The 19,376-nt window shown below is 33.6% G+C and overlaps 1 protein-coding gene across 2 annotated transcripts in view; it reads left to right on the top strand.

Moving 5' to 3' along the window:
- Window positions 1-19,376, top strand: part of LOC138319023 (RAC-beta serine/threonine-protein kinase-like) — a 54,026-nt gene that overhangs the window by 27,253 nt on the left and 7,397 nt on the right. The window contains exons 8-11 of one of the 2 annotated variants that reach the window (XM_069261904.1): window positions 2,237-2,365; window positions 3,150-3,364; window positions 3,585-3,672; window positions 10,168-17,162. In XM_069261904.1, coding sequence (XP_069118005.1) covers window positions 2,237-2,365; window positions 3,150-3,364; window positions 3,585-3,672; window positions 10,168-10,458 — 723 coding nt within the window. In that variant the 3' untranslated portion in view covers window positions 10,459-17,162. Of the gene's footprint in view, window positions 1-2,236; window positions 2,366-3,149; window positions 3,365-3,584; window positions 3,673-10,167; window positions 17,163-19,376 lie in introns of those variants that run through there. The other variant, XM_069261905.1, reaches the window with a different exon arrangement.

Consider the following 19,376-nt stretch of genomic DNA (forward strand, 5'->3'; position numbering starts at 1 on the left):
TGTTTTTATGATTGTTCTATAAAATAAACATCGATAATCCTTATGAATTTATCTTTATTTAATTTTTGTTCAAATATGTACAGTTTCGACAACAATGCATATTAAAAATATATATAAATAGAACATGTAAATGTGTATGGTTTCGTGCAAAACTGTTTGTTTGCTTAATACTTGCTTATTTCCAAGTAAATGACTTTCCATGGTTACTCCCTAACTGTTTTCATATGACCAATCTCTGATAATAGATTTTAAAGAATTTGAAGATTTTAAGTAGAATTTTAATTAATGTTTATAGAGGCTCATTTATAAAAAGGACGAAAATAGATGACAATATATTAGTGTCGTCTGTCAACATCTATCGGTTGTCATGACAAACATAACTGAAGTCAAATGTTATTCAAATCGGTTCTCATGTGTGATTTTATCCATGTGTGGGCTGTGGCACCAACAGACCGTAAAAAACGAGATCCCCTGATATTCCCTCGTCATTTCTACAATTCTGATTTACTACAGATTTTTGATTAATATCGCCATAAGGTTATCAACTCTATCATTTGACAAAATTTAGTATTTATCCATGATTAAAAAAGTTATGAAAACATAATGGGACTTTATAGTACAGTCAAACCTGCTCTGACGACCGCCTGTATATAACGACCGACTGTCTATAACGACCGATTTTAGACTCCCCGTGCGTTTTTACTATATAATGGCACTGTGCATAAAGACCACCTGTCTGATGTGGCTAACGACCGGTCATTTTAGCCCCGTCAAGTTTGTCTAACAACCGGTCGCTGAGATTGAGTTTTCGAGTACCGAGTACAATGTGGGTGAAGTAGCATACCTTTGACCTACTTCCGATAATTAACTCCCTTTGTAAGCAAATGGCAGCCATTACTGAAGCCCAAGCTATGAATTGTTTATACAGTACTGTTTGGTTTATAACCTTGCGGTCATAACATTTGAGGTACAAATATGGTTGCCAACTTAAGGATGGAAGTTTTAACGACCGTTTATGCCTATCAAAGACTGAAATTATGTTTGGTCGCGAACGCCATATGCACGAAAAGATCATTCGTAAAGTGTGATTTTGAAGCCACATCTCGGATGATACGGTAGGCAAAATAAAACATGCTGATTTATTCAATGTGTTCCGTTATTCATTGTCGATATATAGCATTGTTTTATTACTAAGAAATGGCCTGTACTTAAGCTATTTCAAATTAGGCCTATAAATTTACGTTTGACTTCTTTACAATTAGACTCAGTCGGATTATCGCCCGATGTAACCCGGGTATTCTCGATGTGTTTATGAATAAAATACGGTCCCATTACTTGGTAGAAATGTTACTGAAAGTTAATATGTGTACCTGTATAATGATTTTAATGTTTTGAAGCTGTATATTGTGAGAAAACGCCTCCAAATCGATCTTTCAGGTTCGAGATTAATCCGTCAAAACTGGTTACACGGCAATATTACATACGACTTGCCAGCGAGAATGTGTTTTAAAAAAATATGACACGCATACATTGTCTGAAAATAATCGTTCACAGATAATTCCAGGCCAAGTGAAGTCAGTAATTAGGTAATGATTATGTTCATAGCTGAAAAAATCTACTATGTATCAAAACGAGTTGATTTTGTTATGATCGAAATTTCCGATTGCATTATAATAAAACGAACACAAATCACAGAAATATTTTGACACAATTATTTCTTAAATAATGCATGGCAATAAACATATAAACATCCAGTAGCAGGTGTGTTTTGTATTAATATAATTCTGTTTTATTTACTGGCTTGTTGGTTGGCACAAAGCCCCAACCTATCTATAAAGGCAACCTGTGTATAGTGACCGTTTTTCTGTCTCCCCTTCAGTGGTCATTATAGACAGGTTTGACTGTACATAGTTTTTCACACATACATTTTAATTTGGGTGTTGTCTATCATTTGAAACCTCAATGTTTTCTCTATTCAATATCATTTATATTAAATTGATAATTTAAAATGTTAATATTGAGCTATAAAGTTAAATAGTAATAGTATTTGAGCTTGAAAAGTCATAATATCTAAACATTATTATATTACTATTGTAATATAGATCCTTGTTACTGTTAAGTCTTCCTACACATTCAGTGTAAGTTTTGTGTACATAATAAATAATTTTCATAACAAAGTTGTATTTGTCAAGTTTATGCAAAGACTGATTTGTTTTCTGTTGTTTTTGTTTTCCAGTTAGAAAATCTATTACTAGACAAAGATGGACATATCAAAATTGCTGACTTCGGTTTGTGTAAAGAAGAGATGTTTTTTGGAGCCAGTACAAAGACGTTTTGTGGAACTCCAGAGTATTTAGCACCAGAGGTAGATATATTTTAGTCTAGAGTATATATATATATACAGAGGTGTTTTGGCACTTTTCACACGAGTCATGATCATTATATATCCCAGGAAATTTAGAGAAAAACAATCATAGATAGAAATTCACAGATAAAAAAAATCTCTGGAATATGTAATTTATTTGCCAACACTCAATATCAGTAGATATCCATCACTAACAGATAGTAAAAGTAAAAATCCAACCTCTCACATGAAAGCTGAAAAAAGGTAAGAATGAAAAGATGAGAAAAGTTCATCTATAAGATCAAGTACTGGTACATATACAATAAAAAGAGAGGCTGTCATATTTGTCTAGGGGATGAATTATTTCCCTTACATCAAATAATGTATTTCTAAACTTCTTCTACAGGTTGGAAAGTATGGTTTATGTAATTATATTGTTACACAACTAGTAAATATTTTATGTAAATTAAATTTCATGAATATTTTTTTCCTGATCTTTGACTTTCATTTTGAGGACATCTTATACACTTTTTACATTTTTATGGACTTTGGTGGAAGTGCCTGGTCTCTTATCTCTTATCTGATGGAGATGACATAAAATATTCATTGGTCATTACATAATTTATCATTACAAAATTTTTTACAATACAAAGGTTTAAGCAAATTAATTCTTTATGTTTTACATCACATAATCATGATCAAATATGTAACTCTATTAAAATGTTAATTTGTTGATATCATAATAATACATAATAGTTGAATTAAATTATGACAATAAATGCACATGCTATCTGGTGTTTACTAGGTCCTGGAGGACAATGACTATGGCCGAGCTGTTGACTGGTGGGGTACAGGCGTAGTTATGTATGAGATGATGTGTGGACGATTACCATTTTACAATCGTGATCATGACATTTTGTTTGAACTTATTCTTGTGGAGGATGTGCGATTCCCAAAGACATTAACACAAGCTGCAACGTCGCTGCTAGGTGGATTATTAATAAAAAATCCCAAAAAGAGGTAGGTCTGGTTTGGGATGGAAACATTGTGATTGTTTCCTGTGGAAAGGCTAGGCACAGTAAAGAGACGATAGATATTGGCAGGATAACTGTTCAACAATAATGTAATGCAATGTAGCATTAATGTAATTATCAATTGTTTACTTGGTGTAGATTTAAATCTAAAATGATTCTGATCTCTGTTTATTTTATTTATGTTGTTGTAATGGCTAAACTTTCAGACTTGGTGGCGGTGAAGCTGATGTGAAGGAAATCACAGGTCATCCATTTTTCCAGCCAATCAACTGGGATTTATTAGTTCAGAAAGCAGTAAGTAGTTTGTATTTATTCCTCCTATCACAGAATATCCCCCATTCATCTGTGTATCTCATTCTATATACTATAACATTATTCTCACCCCATTTCCCACAATGGACTTCAATGAATACACCATACATATATACTATATTTAAATATAGTTTATATATTTATGTTTAGTGGGTTTTTTTGTCCACACAGTTGGAATTACTTGTTTCTCCCATAAATAGAGATAAACACATTATACTTACATAGTGTAACCGTGTAACCATACTTAGTTTGGTGCTATCAGATTTGAGCTTAAACTTGTTTTTTTGCACATTGATGATTTTGCGTATGCGTAATGATTGCTACATGAACATATATACAGAAGACGTTCAAAAAATATATTACAGTGGAACTCGGTTAATACGAACTCGAAGGGACCGGGATCAAACTTCGAGTTATCCGAGTGTTCGAATTAAGCGAGTTCTCATGTCTACTGACGATCTCTTTACTTGGTATAAATAGACTTGTTCCATGTCGTAAAACGATGTGAACAAGACAGATGTCAAAATAGCCAATGGTAGTTGCAAATTTTATAACAAGAAAACCTATATATATATTTTGAAATGCCATTCTACGGCAGATTTATGAAAAAGCTATCGGCATTTTCGGAGATCTCGTTGTCCAAAAAATCTCATTTCGAGCTATAAGAACATTTATGTATGATTATTGTCATTCGGACCAAAATTTATTTCATATTATCCAAGTTCTTCGAGTTTTCCGAATTTGAATTATCCGAGTTCTTTAAACAAAGATAAAGAGGGAATTCGGTCGAGTCCGTCAAAGCACTTCGTATTAAACCAGGTTGTCGAATTATCCGAGTTCGTATCAACCAAGTTCCACTGTATGTGCAATCACATTCTTGTCACAAAACTGCTAAATTATACTAAATTTAGATCATTATTAAGTGTAAATAGTGATGTTTGTGGTCAAGTTATAAAATATGGATACAGGATTTGTTTAGTACTGTATATAACTAAATTTTGTTCGTTTTGTGTGTCTCGAAAATTTGACAATGTTCTTTGTCCACACTGTCGATATTACTGCTTTGTCCCATATATACTGAAGATGTATAATACCAAAGAACCCCAGTGAAGTGTGAGTCTTAAGGTAGTTGAGTCCATAGGTAGCAGTTAAAGAGATGCAAAAAATAATAATTGTAACCTATTTGATCCATAGCAATTTTACTTTCTTATATATACATACCCTGCACATACTTCACACTGTTATCACAGTGTCTCTAAACAATTACAAAATAATGCATACTTAAGTACTTACACCAATACTTAAGTACTTACACCAACTTACATCAATACTTAAGTACTTACACCAATTCTTAAGTACTTACACCAACTTACATCAATACTTAAGTACTTACACAAATACTTAAGCACTTACACCAACTTACATCAATACTTAAGTACTTACACCAATACTTAAGTACTTACACCAACTTACATCAATACTTAAGTACTTACACCAATACTTAAGTACTTACACCAATTTACATCAATACTTAAGTACTTACACCAACTTACACCAATACTTAAGTACTTACACCAATACTTAAGTACTTACACCAAGTTATACCAATACTTAAGTGCTTACATCAATACTAGATTGTTTATCCCGGACTCATTCTTATATTTTTATGAAATATACGAAAAATCAAGTCTTTTCGGATATTTTCTTACTTTTCAGTTTTCTTGGTAATTTTACTGTACCGGTATATAGGTCCATTTTTGATTGCTTTCTATATAGTGGAGAAAAACTTGACCAGTCTCACAAACATTCTTAACTTTATGGAATTCATTAATATATACTTCCCCATAGAAAATTAAGCATCATAGAAGTTGAGGACAACATCTGAGCCCTCCTTAGAATATGTATACTTTCCTATGGAGAATTTTAAACTAAGTTAAAGAATTCCTTAAAGTAAGTAAGGAATGTTTATGAAACTAAAGCCAGCTGGTGATCATTATTTGAGGTGTTAATTTTGTCGCTGTGTATTACTAGCTACTGATGCTTGTGTACATCGTTGTGATTTTACCCTTGGTTTATCTGTCTATGTTTATTTCTTACCTTCTAGATATCTATGTTTATGTTGATAATTACAAATTAACATTATAATGAACATCAATGTGTATTAAAAATGAAAAGTATGCATTTGCAAAATATATTCTCAAAGTTAAACAATTTTGACTTCAGATTAGATATATCAAAACATAGTTAGTTCTTTGGACTCCATTGCTGTGTGTTTTGATGTATTCTAATGAACAGCACCTGTTACCAGCTGCTGCAAATCTGTTATTAATACTGTTCACACAACACTAGCTAATCATTATCCGTAAACCTTGTACAAGCTGTCTAACTCACGTTTACACATCTCATTCCATTACAATTGCAACCTGATATACAATTGGAACCAATACAAGTTTTGCCACAGAGAGAAATGCAGCTTACCAAAACATTGTAATAAACTACAATTACTGCTTTATAAAAAGGTATACTGGGTAACATGATATATTATTCACATACTGGTATAACCAATTTAATTGTTCATTAAGATTAGATGTTGAAACTACGAGGCATCTTGAATGGACACAGCATGAGCACTGACCTGATCTGACTGACCACACATATATAAAACCTTTATATATATTGTGTACCTGTACATGTTTATTATAGGCTTGTTCCGTTGCAGAGCATTAATTGTTATAAGTATTATGTACCGTGCCATGTTTCTCCCTTTCAGCTCGGAGGTCACTTGAGCTTATGATTTATAGCCCCTGGTACCAGTCTACTCCTTAGTATTCTTTAATTACCCAAAATGATAGCCCAAAATGATAGCATGTTGATGAGTTTGTTCTTGTCTCTGTAGGTAATATGTACACTAGGAGATAAACACATAACTTCTGTTAATATTTCTAGACCCAAAGGGTTCTTTAGGACTACTTAAAACACAGACTTTTCTATCTTACTAAATACTTCAGCATATGATCATGATCCCTTTTGGATTTCATTTAATTTAGTGGATGATTGCCATTTAAGATGTAGCTGTAGAATGAGAATGTTCTTTTTGTATTTATATCATATCCAAATCTTTCTTCCTATTGTCATAAATAGTAAAGAATATAAGCATTACTCCATATGATGTGCATTACCTTGAATTCTATCAAAGAAGATAATATTGCTCTTTGAAATATTCGGACTACCATCCCTTTATGTACAAATGTATATAACCTATATGTTTTTGTAAAAAAATGGACGGAGGCCAAACAGAAACTGTAGTGTAAATTTTGAGACATTATCACGCCATAATGAAGTTTTAATTAATTAAAACCAAAATTAAAACAGGCATTACAACTTACCCATAACTTGTAGAATATATGACCCACATAATCCTGATTATACCCTGGACACTGCAACAAGTTGGTGGGGCAAGTATTAGAATCACACTGTTTGTCAGCTGTCATCTGCAATTCTTGTCCAAACAACTTTTCCGTATTACTAGCTACTGGAGCAATTTTAATGGAACTTCACAATAATGTTAGGGACCATGTGTAGATGTGCAAGAAAGTTTGTTAAAAAATTTTTGTTGCCATGTTATATATGGTGACTATAGAGTTTTTGTTACAGTTTACAGTTACAAGTTTTGTAAATTGACCAATATTAAATTCAGTCTTTTTGTCATTTTTTTCAAACTTGGTAAATAATGTAACATATAGATGCTTATATTATTTCACATATCACATGGATTACTAACAGTTACCATATGGAAACATTGCCATGGAAACAATAGATATTGCCCAATTAAGCTGAAAATTGCAATTAGTTTAGAGGGTTTTTCTAAAGGATGACACATACAACAAATAGAGTTTTCAGATGATATTTTATTGTCATGGTTATGAAATAAAATTTCAAATTGGACACAAAATTTGTGTATTGATTATTGTGAGCATGTTTATTTGGATCTTCCTTTTTCTTCAAAAATAACATATTATTTATAGTTGCCATGGTCTCAAATGAGGAGTTGTGGGGGTGTTATTTTTATTATTTAGTCATGAGTTCTAGTTTTAAAAGATGTGGAATGCTTGTTGAAGATTATTTGTTTTGAAAGGTTTTTGTGAACCATGCAGAGTTAATCATGCAGAAAATACTTACTGTTTTATATTCTACCACAACTTATCTGCTACAGTATATATATATAGAAGTATGTGTTTAGTATAAGATACCAAAACGTTGGAAAATATCACACATCTGAATTCCTATATCACATATTTGATGTGGAAAGTATTAAATACAACAACATTGAAGAAGGGTTGATAAGTTTGTCAGGTTTTTACTATATTATAAAAAAGATATTAAATAGGATGAATTCTTAATTAGTGTCTAGCTAAAAACGTATTATACGCCTGTAATTAGAACTGTAAGCATTTTTCCAAAGCTGAACACATTACTATAGCTACCCGGCCAATAAAAAGGCACGCCTTTTTTCTCAAAATTTTAGAACCAGTGTATAGCATGACTGCATGATTTTTTTTAATTTCATTATCATTTTTGTGTTATTTTTTGGCTATAGATAGAAGTAATAAGAATATCCTCATATTCACGTTTTGACTGGATGATAACCACACATTCAAAATCTCTATGGGTATATTTGTCTGCAGTTTTCGTGCAGCTCTTCAGAATGATTCTATTCATTAAACAAGTCTTTATTTGATATGTGAACATTAATATGATTGAGCTCTGGGTCCTTGCTGTTTTCTCTGTCCATTCTATATCCCAAACATCCTGTATGTCCTACCTGTATGTCCTACCTTACCGACCTCTGTCTTCCATCCTGTCCCCATCTTTCTTCTTCCTCCTTGGATTATGTCACATACACATACAAATGATAACATTAATTAGAGCTATAGGGCTATTTCTGTGACAAACTTGTATCTTTGTATTTTCTAATTATACAGTATACTGTTATATTTTTATACCTATTTATATCACATCTGTTCTGTTCTATATCCTCTGCCTCTGCTTTAACCTGTTTGTCCACACATGAAATTATCACCAACTCCTCCCTCCTTCCTCATGGTTCATCTCTGATTAATTCCTTCAACATTAGTGGTAAAATATATAGTAATTCATGTTTAATGTGGTTGGATAGTATCAGCTCACTTCACTATTTCATTCAATTCATTTCTACATTAATGAATGTCTTAAGAGATCAGTAAAATTGATCTATTCTTTTAAAAAAAACCACAAACACTCACAAATTAATATATGTTCTAAGATACAGTTTAACTTTAGGTCATATACTTCTTGATCTGCTTATTCAATTCACACAGAACATTTATAATATTGATTAACAATAATTTGTCTTGTTTAGGTTTATTTTTAACTTCCAGTACATATTAGACAAATATACAGGCAGTCCTTTCAAGTAGGCTTTCCCATTACTTCATTTTAATATTTTTTTCTGTACATATAATAGTTTAATCAGTGGTAGTATATATAAGTTGTTAAAACTCTGATCATGTAAAAGTCACCAAAATGTCGCCCATACACAACCACTAGCCCTTCAATGATCATTTGATGTATTTAGTTTCCCCCTATTTACATATAAATGGTTTCAGATTTTCTATGACAGATAACCGCACACCCTTTTACCCTTTCAAAGAATTAGTTATTTATCTAGTCGTGTCATCTGCATTGTAGTTGCTTGCCTTTTGTTAGTTCAAGGTCATATATTTTATATCATTAAATGTTTAGAAGTTTTCTGTTTATCAATAACAATAGATGTTTATAATCCATCATTATTAGCAGTGCTGAAGAGATCTAACCTTTTCTTTTGACTTCATTTCTCTAAACATGACCAGAGAATCTGCCTTATAGTTTAATATAAGAAGCTACTCAGCAAGCTGTGTGTGCTCTTACACAATTCAATTATATAATGTGGTTTGGACAACTGATATGAATAACATCAATGAATGATCTTTTCTCAACCTTTTTCTATATGACTTACTATTATCTTCTCTAATAAGCTTGACTTGTATGATGTGTGATATCCTTATTACTTATATAGAAAATATTAACAACTCATTTGAAAGTCACCTTTAATATATATTCACTCAGATTCTAACTGTAATCAATAACAGTCTGAAAACTGATTGCTAGTCTTAATAAAATAAAGAGTTTTAGTATTATGCTAATGAGTATATTAATGCTGTGTTTTTCTATAGTATTTAATCCATAAATCTGGTCCTAGTTTGAAATAGAACTGTTTTGCCTGCTAGTCCTCTTTGGTACTGGTTTGTTCCCGTACTCTATACTAACTGTTGCCCCAAACCTCCTATATAGCGACGCGTGGCAGGTCTATCTGGGGCAGTAGTTGGTATAGAGGTGTCCAGGGGCCGGTACTATACACATTTGCTACCTCTCTCTAATGTGTGTCCTCCTCTCTGTCAGATTCCACCGCCCTTCAAGCCCCAGGTGACCTCCGAGACTGACACGCGCTATTTTGATGATGTCTTCACCGGAGAGTCTGTCAGTCTGACTCCGCCCAACAAGGGGCCTGGTGAGTTCCAGTTTGGGGCCTTCAACCTGGCCAACGGAGGTCATCCCCTAGAGAGCATTGACGAGGAGATGCCCGAGGCGCTTCCCTACTTCGAGAAATTTTCTTACCACGGCAGTAAGGTGTCGCTAGCACACAGCCATGCTTCTAGCTGTATGAGCTTTGAGACGACATGGAGCACATGACATCATACTGACGTCTTTTGGATCATGTGACTTTATAGGATCATGTGACTTTATAGGATCGTGTGACTTAAACTAAGTGGCATGTCATTGGACAGGATCTGCTGCCAGAATAGGGTGCCATTCACTGATTACATGGTCAACTTTCTTCTGATCACATGATTGACAGACCCTTGTAACATGTATCATGGACAATAAGAAATGTGTGTTCACAAATCTGATTGGTCAATGTTGTTGGCATTTTGTATCCATTGGATTTTTTTTATTACAAAGTTCATTGAGTAATAGTTACTTTATACATGTAAATTGATTTTTACTTTGGTAAAATGAGCAAGATGTTGTTACCTACTGTCCCACAAATTATTGGTTACTTGTACAAAGGTATGCTCATCGAACAAACTGGTTATAACTGTTCAATTATACCCTACTTACTGTAGTAATTACTTTGTTACAATCTTCTTACAAGCTTGTTGGAGGAAGCATTGGTTAATGGATACCACAGAGCTACTGTCAGGTGTGAAAGTATAATTGAGAAAATCAACATCCACACATTATACTTTTTTTGTCCAAATTTTTCAAATTAAAAAGAGGACTATTGTTAGTACTAAGATATTAGTGTTCTGTTTAATTGGGCTCAATTTTAACAATTTGTTTTATCAGATTTACAAAAATACATGTATAGCATAATACTGTCAGTAGATTGATCCCTTAATAATATGTAGACTATGACAAAACAAATATCCTTACTTGCCGTTTTTGATATTAGACTTACTACATCACCCAGGTATATACCTAGTTCAGCTGAAATTCAAGTTTAAAGATGTTTTGAAAAGTACTTGTTTTGTGTGTTGATTTTGAGAGGTAGAAGTGATGCAAGAGGTATTTTTATGTTGATAGTTCTCCAATACAAATGGTCTTTTTACAAGAATCTTTAAATTAAATTTACAAAAAGGGGTATTTTAATATTGTTATTGCAGGTCAAATTGTTGTTAGATATTGTAGTTGTTTGTTATCTTTTAAGAGAAGTTGTGACATTTATGCTCATGTCAAAAACTTTGAATGAGAGCTAGTGGCTGATATAGCTATAGTGAAAACTTTTTCTTACCATTTCAATGGTCATCTTAATATAAGAAATGATTTTTAAAACCATGTCAAAATCAACAGCCATTTTGTAAATTTATATTGAAGTATGATTAGAATTTTCCATGTTTACACTGAATGGTGTATTGCATATGGATTTTATAAACTTCTACAGGCGTACAGCTGATTGATTCAAGACAATTGACAAAAGGTCAGTACTGAGTCAAATGCCAGATGAACCAATGTACACAAAACGGAGACAACACTCACTGTCTATCAGTTAGTATAGTCACATATTTATCCAAGTATTGGGAAATTCTAATCATAATATGTACATACAATTTATAATACCGTATTTAATTTTCAAAGTTAATGGAATCTCTCTCATATCTTTTCTCATGTTAGAATTTTCTGCTTTTATTGGTGACAGTTCTGAAAATTATATTACAGATTATAGCTAGAAATATCAATGTGTTATGCAGTAAGCATAAATACTGTTCAGGATAGCCTATTTGAAAACAAAAAAATAATAAAACTAGCTTAACTTTGATTGATCTAAAACTAAATGTATATATAGAGATAATATTTGACAAATATTTTTCTATTTGAACCAAGATCAAATTGTGTTAACAGCACAGGTAATGGGAACATTTTGGTTACAAGGGTCAGAATTTCACCCAAGTAATTTTACCAAAACATACAATAATATTTGAATTTGACTGGGATCACAATGTAAACACAACTAATTGATTATAGAGTACATTGTCTCATTATAAAAACCTTATAGATATAGTCTTATAGAGTCACGAGCAGTTGAGCAGTGCTTTCCACTGGCTTATTTCATACAATTCATATGGTTTGTGCAATGCATGCATAACATTTCCAAAATGATTTTTTTTACCAGATATCACATCATCATCTCACACCTAGATGTATGTTTACCAGGTAGCTCAATTGTCAATACAACAATCTTTATGTTACCAAGACTTGATTTTATAACCAAGATTTCAGTGAAAATGTTAGCAGTTTTCTAAGTACAGTCAAACTTGTCTTACCGACCACCTCTGTATAAAGACCACCTGCTAATTTAGACCAATTTCTAAGGGTCCCAAATGGTCTATTTCAACACAATCTGCCCTGGGTATATAACAACTACTTTGCTATAAGGGCCTTTTTTGGTCCCATGGGTAGACAGGTTTGACTGTGGTGTTTAAGTTGTGAGTCTTTTTTTTTGTGCTATGACATTTTTAAAACTATACTGTTATGTAAGCTTCTCTGATTAATCTATTACAAAATCTAGTTTAGACGAGCACTGGGTATACGTGTAAATACTGTTGTGAAAGTTTGAGGTCTGGTGTAGACCTGTTGTATGTGTGGTGTTCCTGTGATTAAAGACCATATGTGATAGTTGTATTTTTGATATTTTAGATTGTATAATGTGTATGGTGTAACAAAATAGTGTGTACAACTGTAACCACATCATGTATGCTATGATAAGTCACCATGTAACAGGGAGAAATTGTGCATTTCAAACAGTCATAATATTAGTTTAATTGAGGGGAAATTATAATCCAAAATACCATGCTGACCGTATATTATATTTGTCACTCACCAGTTTTGTCATTTGTTAGAATAAAGCCCTTGTGATTTTACTGTAATAATAATAAACAATACCATCTGTACTGTTCACCTAGTACCTTCTGTTTCTATGTTAGCTTTTACATCTTCTCAGTCACACTCTTATTTCAGTTATATCTCTGGTCATTTCAGCTAAATGTCTTTCATACATACCTCAATAGACTTATTTTACATTTTAATTCCTATTTACTCAAAAAAAATTTGAAGCTTCAGTCCTTCTATGGTTACATTCATAATACCCTTCGGTCCATTCAGGGATATCGATGCTTCTGGTCCCTCCAATCCTTTCAGGGCTACGATGCTTCTGATCCTTACTGTCCATTCAGGGATACTTCTGGTCCCACTCAGGTCTCTCTGGTCCTTTCAGGGATACTTCTGGTCCCTCCATTTGTTTCAAGGATACCTCTGGTCCCTTTAGTCCTTTTAGGGATACTTATGGTCCATTCAGTCCTTTCATGGATATTTCTGGTCACTCCATTTGTTAATAGGATACTTCTGGTCCCTTTAGTCCTTTCATGGATACTTATGGTCCATTCAGTCCTTTCAGGGATACTTCTAATCTCTTCATTTGTTTCTAGGATACTTCTGGGCCCTTCAGTCCTTTCAGGGATACCTCTGGTCCCTCTGGTACTTTCAGGGGTACCTCAGGTCCCTCAAGTAGTTTCAGTAATCCAGTCCGTTCACCGTGTACTTCATTTAGCTACAGTCCTTTCATACCATTGATCATTTTAATTAAGTGTATAACAGACAACGTGCCAGGTCAATCTTTTTAGAAATCATACTTAATTCTTTTTTATTTAAATTCTCTGTGGGAAATAATTCTGACTTATATTTTATAAATCATTTCATTCTGATTACATTGAAGATCCAGGTATTTTAGCTATAAAGCAATATGATCAATATTGTTAAATTGGATAGTTTAAAATGAGAGTGAGAATACTTACAGAAATCCTTCAGAAATTATGGAGACAGATGAAAGTTCTCTGAACTATGACATTACTGTAAGTTATATATATTGAATATTTTTAATGTAAGGGATTTTTTCAGGGATTTTATTGTTAAATAAGGCCTAAAATGCTTCCAAGTCTTTCTTTTGGGTCAGAGAATAAGAAAAGGTCGTATTCTTTGTATTTTCAGGAAAAGGTTCTTACTAGTAAGATATGCTGAAGTTGAGAGTTACTACCTCAAAAGTAGTTTCTACATCGCTTTATGGCTTAAAATTCAAGAGTTATTATAATAGAAGCTATTTGATGTTATTGCTTGTAATTTGACATTTTTTAAATTATTTGATTTTACAGATTTTATCAATGTTGTGAGAGTAATCTAAAAATCAAAGTAATACATGCCTGAATGAAGATTTCTTTACACTTGTCACCACTCACCACCGATTTTGATAGGATTATCGTGTCAGTTTCATATTTTTAAAGAAATATATTGTACAGTCTACATAGAGAAGATTTTAATTTAGCTCTATTGCTATTAAATTTGTAACAATTAAAAAATAACTATTTAGACAAAAGCTTTAGACATTGGCAATCTTGTATTCTGAATACAAAAGTTAAAATGCGCTACCATTCTGTACTATTCCAAGACATGTCTTCATCCACAACTACCTTTATATCAAATCATATGCTGAGTCAAACATGAATCTATGGCTTTTTAGGCCATCTGAGACAAAGTCTCAAGTGACCTTTTCTAATTGCCTTTTGTCTGCCGTCGTTCATCGTTCGTCGTGTGTCGTCTGTCCGTAAACAATTTACATTTTAGACTTCTTCTCCAAAACTGCTGAAGCAATTTCAACGAAATTTTGCACAAACCTTCTAAGGCATAAGGCCAATCAAAATTGTGAATTATATGCTCCCCACCGCAGGGGGGCTTTGGGAGGGGACTAAAATTTCAAAAATCTTCTTCTCCACTCACAGATATGGAAGAATCAAATACTCTTCATAGATAGAAAGGTCTTAAGGTCCTTTACAAATTTTGTGAATTATATATGACCCTTGGGTCTCTCGTTTCCCCCTGGGGAGGGGATTAAGTTTACTATAGTTTATATAAGGAAAACACATTTTTGAGCATTATTTGGTCATTTGAGATAGGAAATGAGTCAATTGTTGTCAGATTTATAAGTATGAGATGGCCATTGAATCCTATAAACAAATTTCCCATGACTGATCCCCAGCGCCTAATAGGGGCGGGGTCAAAAGGGGTCAAATAGGCTAAAAATCTTCCTCTGAAATTCTGGAAATGGTACACTTTTCATAGATGGAAAGGTCTTAAGGTGCTTTACAAAACTTGTGAATTATATGACCCTGGGGTCTCACGTTACCCCCTGGGGAGGGGGTCAAGTTTACTATAGTTTATATAGAGAAAAACGCATTTATGAGTATTTTTGCTCAATTTTCATAGGAAGTGAGTCAAACTGGGTTTGAATTATAAGTCTGAGAGAGTATTTTAACATCATATCCATATCGGTCCTGGTTGACCCCCTGGGGGCAGAGGGGCGGGGTCAAATAGGCTAAAACTTCAAAAATCTCCTAAAATTCTGAAAATGGTAAAATCAAATACTCTTTATGAATGGAAAGGTCTTTAGGTGTTTTATAAGAAATGTGAATTATATGATCCAGGGGTCTCACGTTTCTACTTTGAGAGGAGGTCAAGCTTACTTTAGTTTATATAGGAAAAACACATTTATGAACATTATTTGCTCAATTTTCATAGGAAATGAGTCAAACTTGATTAGAATTAATAGCCTGAAATATAGCATTTTAACATCCATATCGGTCCTCACTGACCCCCTGGGGAACCAGAGGGGCAGGGCCAAACAGGGTCAAACTGAATAAAATTTCAAAAATCTTCTTCTGAGTTCACAGGTTTGATGGAAGTAAATACTCTTCATGCATTTAAAAGTCAAATTTATAAAATCACTGACTGACTTCAAGGGCCAGTATATAGTGTTTATATGTCTTTGTTTCATTCTATATCCAAACTCAGGTGACTGTTGAGACCCATGGGCCTCTTGTTTATATGATAATATAATTAAATTATATATTTTATGCTTCAAAAACCTGTAGCAAACAAAGTTGTGAATTGTGCCAACATTTTTTATGTTAGAGTCAAAGAGAGACAACTCCTTTAGTCATATGGGAATTGTTATTGCCATCTTCATAATATAAGAAGTTCATAGCTTCTTTCCTTGTTACTATAAATTAAATTGTATTAGTCGACCATACTGAGACCCGAGCTGACTGTAAAGGAGGATAAATATGTATAAAAGTGATAGGTTATATAAGGAGAGAAGTGATAAACATATGTTTGCTTTGTCAATGTTTCATTTATTGCATACATTGTGCATCTGCAGTGTATGGAAAATTTAGTATTGTTTGAAAGAATATTTGATAAAAATGTATATATACAGGTATAGCATATGTGGCTCTACAATCATACACAAAATGTCAATGAAAGTGTTGTAGTTGGAAATATGTATAAAAAATCCAATGTTGCACTCTTTGAATGTCAAATCCTATTTTGATATTGCTATGATCTATGAAGACAAGGTATATTAGTATCCCAAAGGGTGAAAAATTAACACATAGTTTCTACATGTGATTCTAAGTGAAGCCCAGAGAAAAATCTCTTATTTGTGGAAAGATTGTTCTGTCGTGTATGTCGATCATTATATAACCCATGGGTAGGTACTTCAGGTAGGAAGATCAAGAGTGAGATTGGGTTAGGAAAAAGATGATGAGGAGATGGGGTTGAGTTTTTGTACTGCAGTTACCATCCTAGATATAATTATGTGTGTAAGGGAACATGTGGAAGTGTATAGGACTCCCAGTAACAATGACATTTACCCTAGATTGACCAATTATGTGATCAAAAAGCTTACTGTAAGTAATGATTAAGTGATGTATATAGACATGGTGATGACCTTACTGTTTGTAAAGTTGTTAGTTACCATGCTAGATCAATAAATAAAATCATGTACTGTCTCCAGGGTTTGTTTTGTTTCCTCCATCTTACAATGATATAACTCATTATTGGATACAGATTGCACTTTGGAAAACCACTTTCTATTTAGTTCACCCTATTATTTTTGTCATTTCATGTATTGTTTTTATTTCTGAAATAAAAACAAAACATGACATGACAAAAATAATAGGGTGAACTAGCAAGAAAGTAGGAAGCTTTTGTATACCAGGTACCTGTATTCAGCCAATAAGCTATATAAAGGATTTAACAAATGACTGCTGGCTATGATTAATCTTCTGACAGCTAATCTGTTAGCAGGAATCCTAAATACAACTAAATAGAATTATAATCACATGCAGTCAATCCAACCAGCTAATTTAGTTCACTCAATAAGGCAATGGTTCTGTACTGAGTATTACAAGGAGACAGTTCACTCAATAAGGCAATGGTTCTGTACTGAGTGTATTACAAGGAGACAGTTCACTCAATAAGGCAATGGTCCTGTTCTAAGTGTATTACAAGGAGACAGTTCACTCAATAAGGCAATGGTTCTTTCTAAGTGTATTACAAGGAGACAGTTCACTCAATAAGGCAATGGTTCTGTTCTGAGTGTATTACAAGGAGACAGTTCACTCAATAAGGCAATGGTTCTGTACTAAGTGTATTACAAGGAGACAGTTCACTCAATAAGGCAATGGTCCTGTTCTAAGTGTATTACAAGGAGACAGTTCACTCAATAAGGCAATGGTTCTGTTCTAAGTGTATTACAAGGAGACAGTTCACTCAATAAGGCAATGGTTCTGTACTGAGTGTATTACAAGGAGACAGTTCACTCAATAAGGCAATGGTCCTGTTCTAAGTGTATTACAAGGAGACAGTTCACTCAATAAGGCAATGGTCCTGTTCTAAGTGTATTACAAGGAGACAGTTCACTCAATAAGGCAATGGTCCTGTTCTACTTATACAAGGTTTCTAGTGTATTACAAGGAGACAGTTCACTCAATAAGGCAATGGTTTCGTACTGAGTGTATTACAAGGAGACAGTTCACTCAATAAGGCAATGGTTCTGTACTGAGTGTATTACAAGGAGACAGTTCACTCAATAAGGCAATGGTTCTGTACTGAGTGTATTACAAGGAGACAGTTCACTCAATAAGGCAATGGTTCTGTACTGAGTGTATTACAAGGAGACAGTTCACTCAATAAGGCAATGGTTCTGTACTGAGTGTATTACAAGGAGACAGTTCACTCAATAAGGCAATGGTTCTGTACTGAGTGTATTACAAGGAGACAGTTCACTCAATAAGGCAATGGTTCTGTACTGAGTGTATTACAAGGAGACAGTTCACTCAATAAGGCAATGGTTCTGTACTGAGTGTATTACAAGGAGACAGTTCACTCAATAAGGCAATGGTTCTGTACTGAGTGTATTACAAGGAGACAGTTCACTCAATAAGGCAATGGTTCTGTCTAGTGTATTACAAGGAGACAGTTCACTCAATAAGGCAATGGTTCTGTTCTGAGTGTATTACAAGGAGACAGTTCACTCAATAAGGCAATGGTTCTGTCTAAGTGTATTACAAGGAGACAGTTCATCAATAAGGCAATGGTCTGTCTAGTGTATTACAAGGAGACAGTTCACTCAATAAGGCAATGGTCTGTACTGAGTGTATTACAAGGAGACAGTTCACTCAATAAGGCAATGGTTCTGTTCTAGTGTATTACAAGGAGACAGTTCACTCAATAAGGCAATGGTTCTGTACTGAGTGTATTACAAGGAGACAGTTCACTCAATAAGGCAATGGTTCTGTACTGAGTGTATTACAAGGAGACAGTTCACTCAATAAGGCAATGGTTCTGTACTGAGTGTATTACAAGGAGACAGTTCACTCAATAAGGCAATGGTTCTGTACTGAGTGTATTACAAGGAGACAGTTCACTCAATAAGGCAATGGTTCTGTACTGAGTGTATTACAAGGAGACAGTTCACTCAATAAGGCAATGGTTCTGTACTGAGTGTATTACAAGGAGACAGTTCACTCAATAAGGCAATGGTTCTGTACTGAGTGTATTACAAGGAGACAGTTCACTCAATAAGGCAATGGTTCTGTTCTAAGTGTATTACAAGGAGACAGTTCACTCAATAAGGCAATGGTTCTGTACTGAGTGTATTACAAGGAGACAGTTCACTCAATAAGGCAATGGTTCTGAGTGTATTACAAGGAGACAGTTCA

The sequence above is a fragment of the Argopecten irradians genome, chromosome 3, assembly GCF_041381155.1.
Source record: "Argopecten irradians isolate NY chromosome 3, Ai_NY, whole genome shotgun sequence".
Taxonomy (NCBI): domain Eukaryota; kingdom Metazoa; phylum Mollusca; class Bivalvia; order Pectinida; family Pectinidae; genus Argopecten; species Argopecten irradians.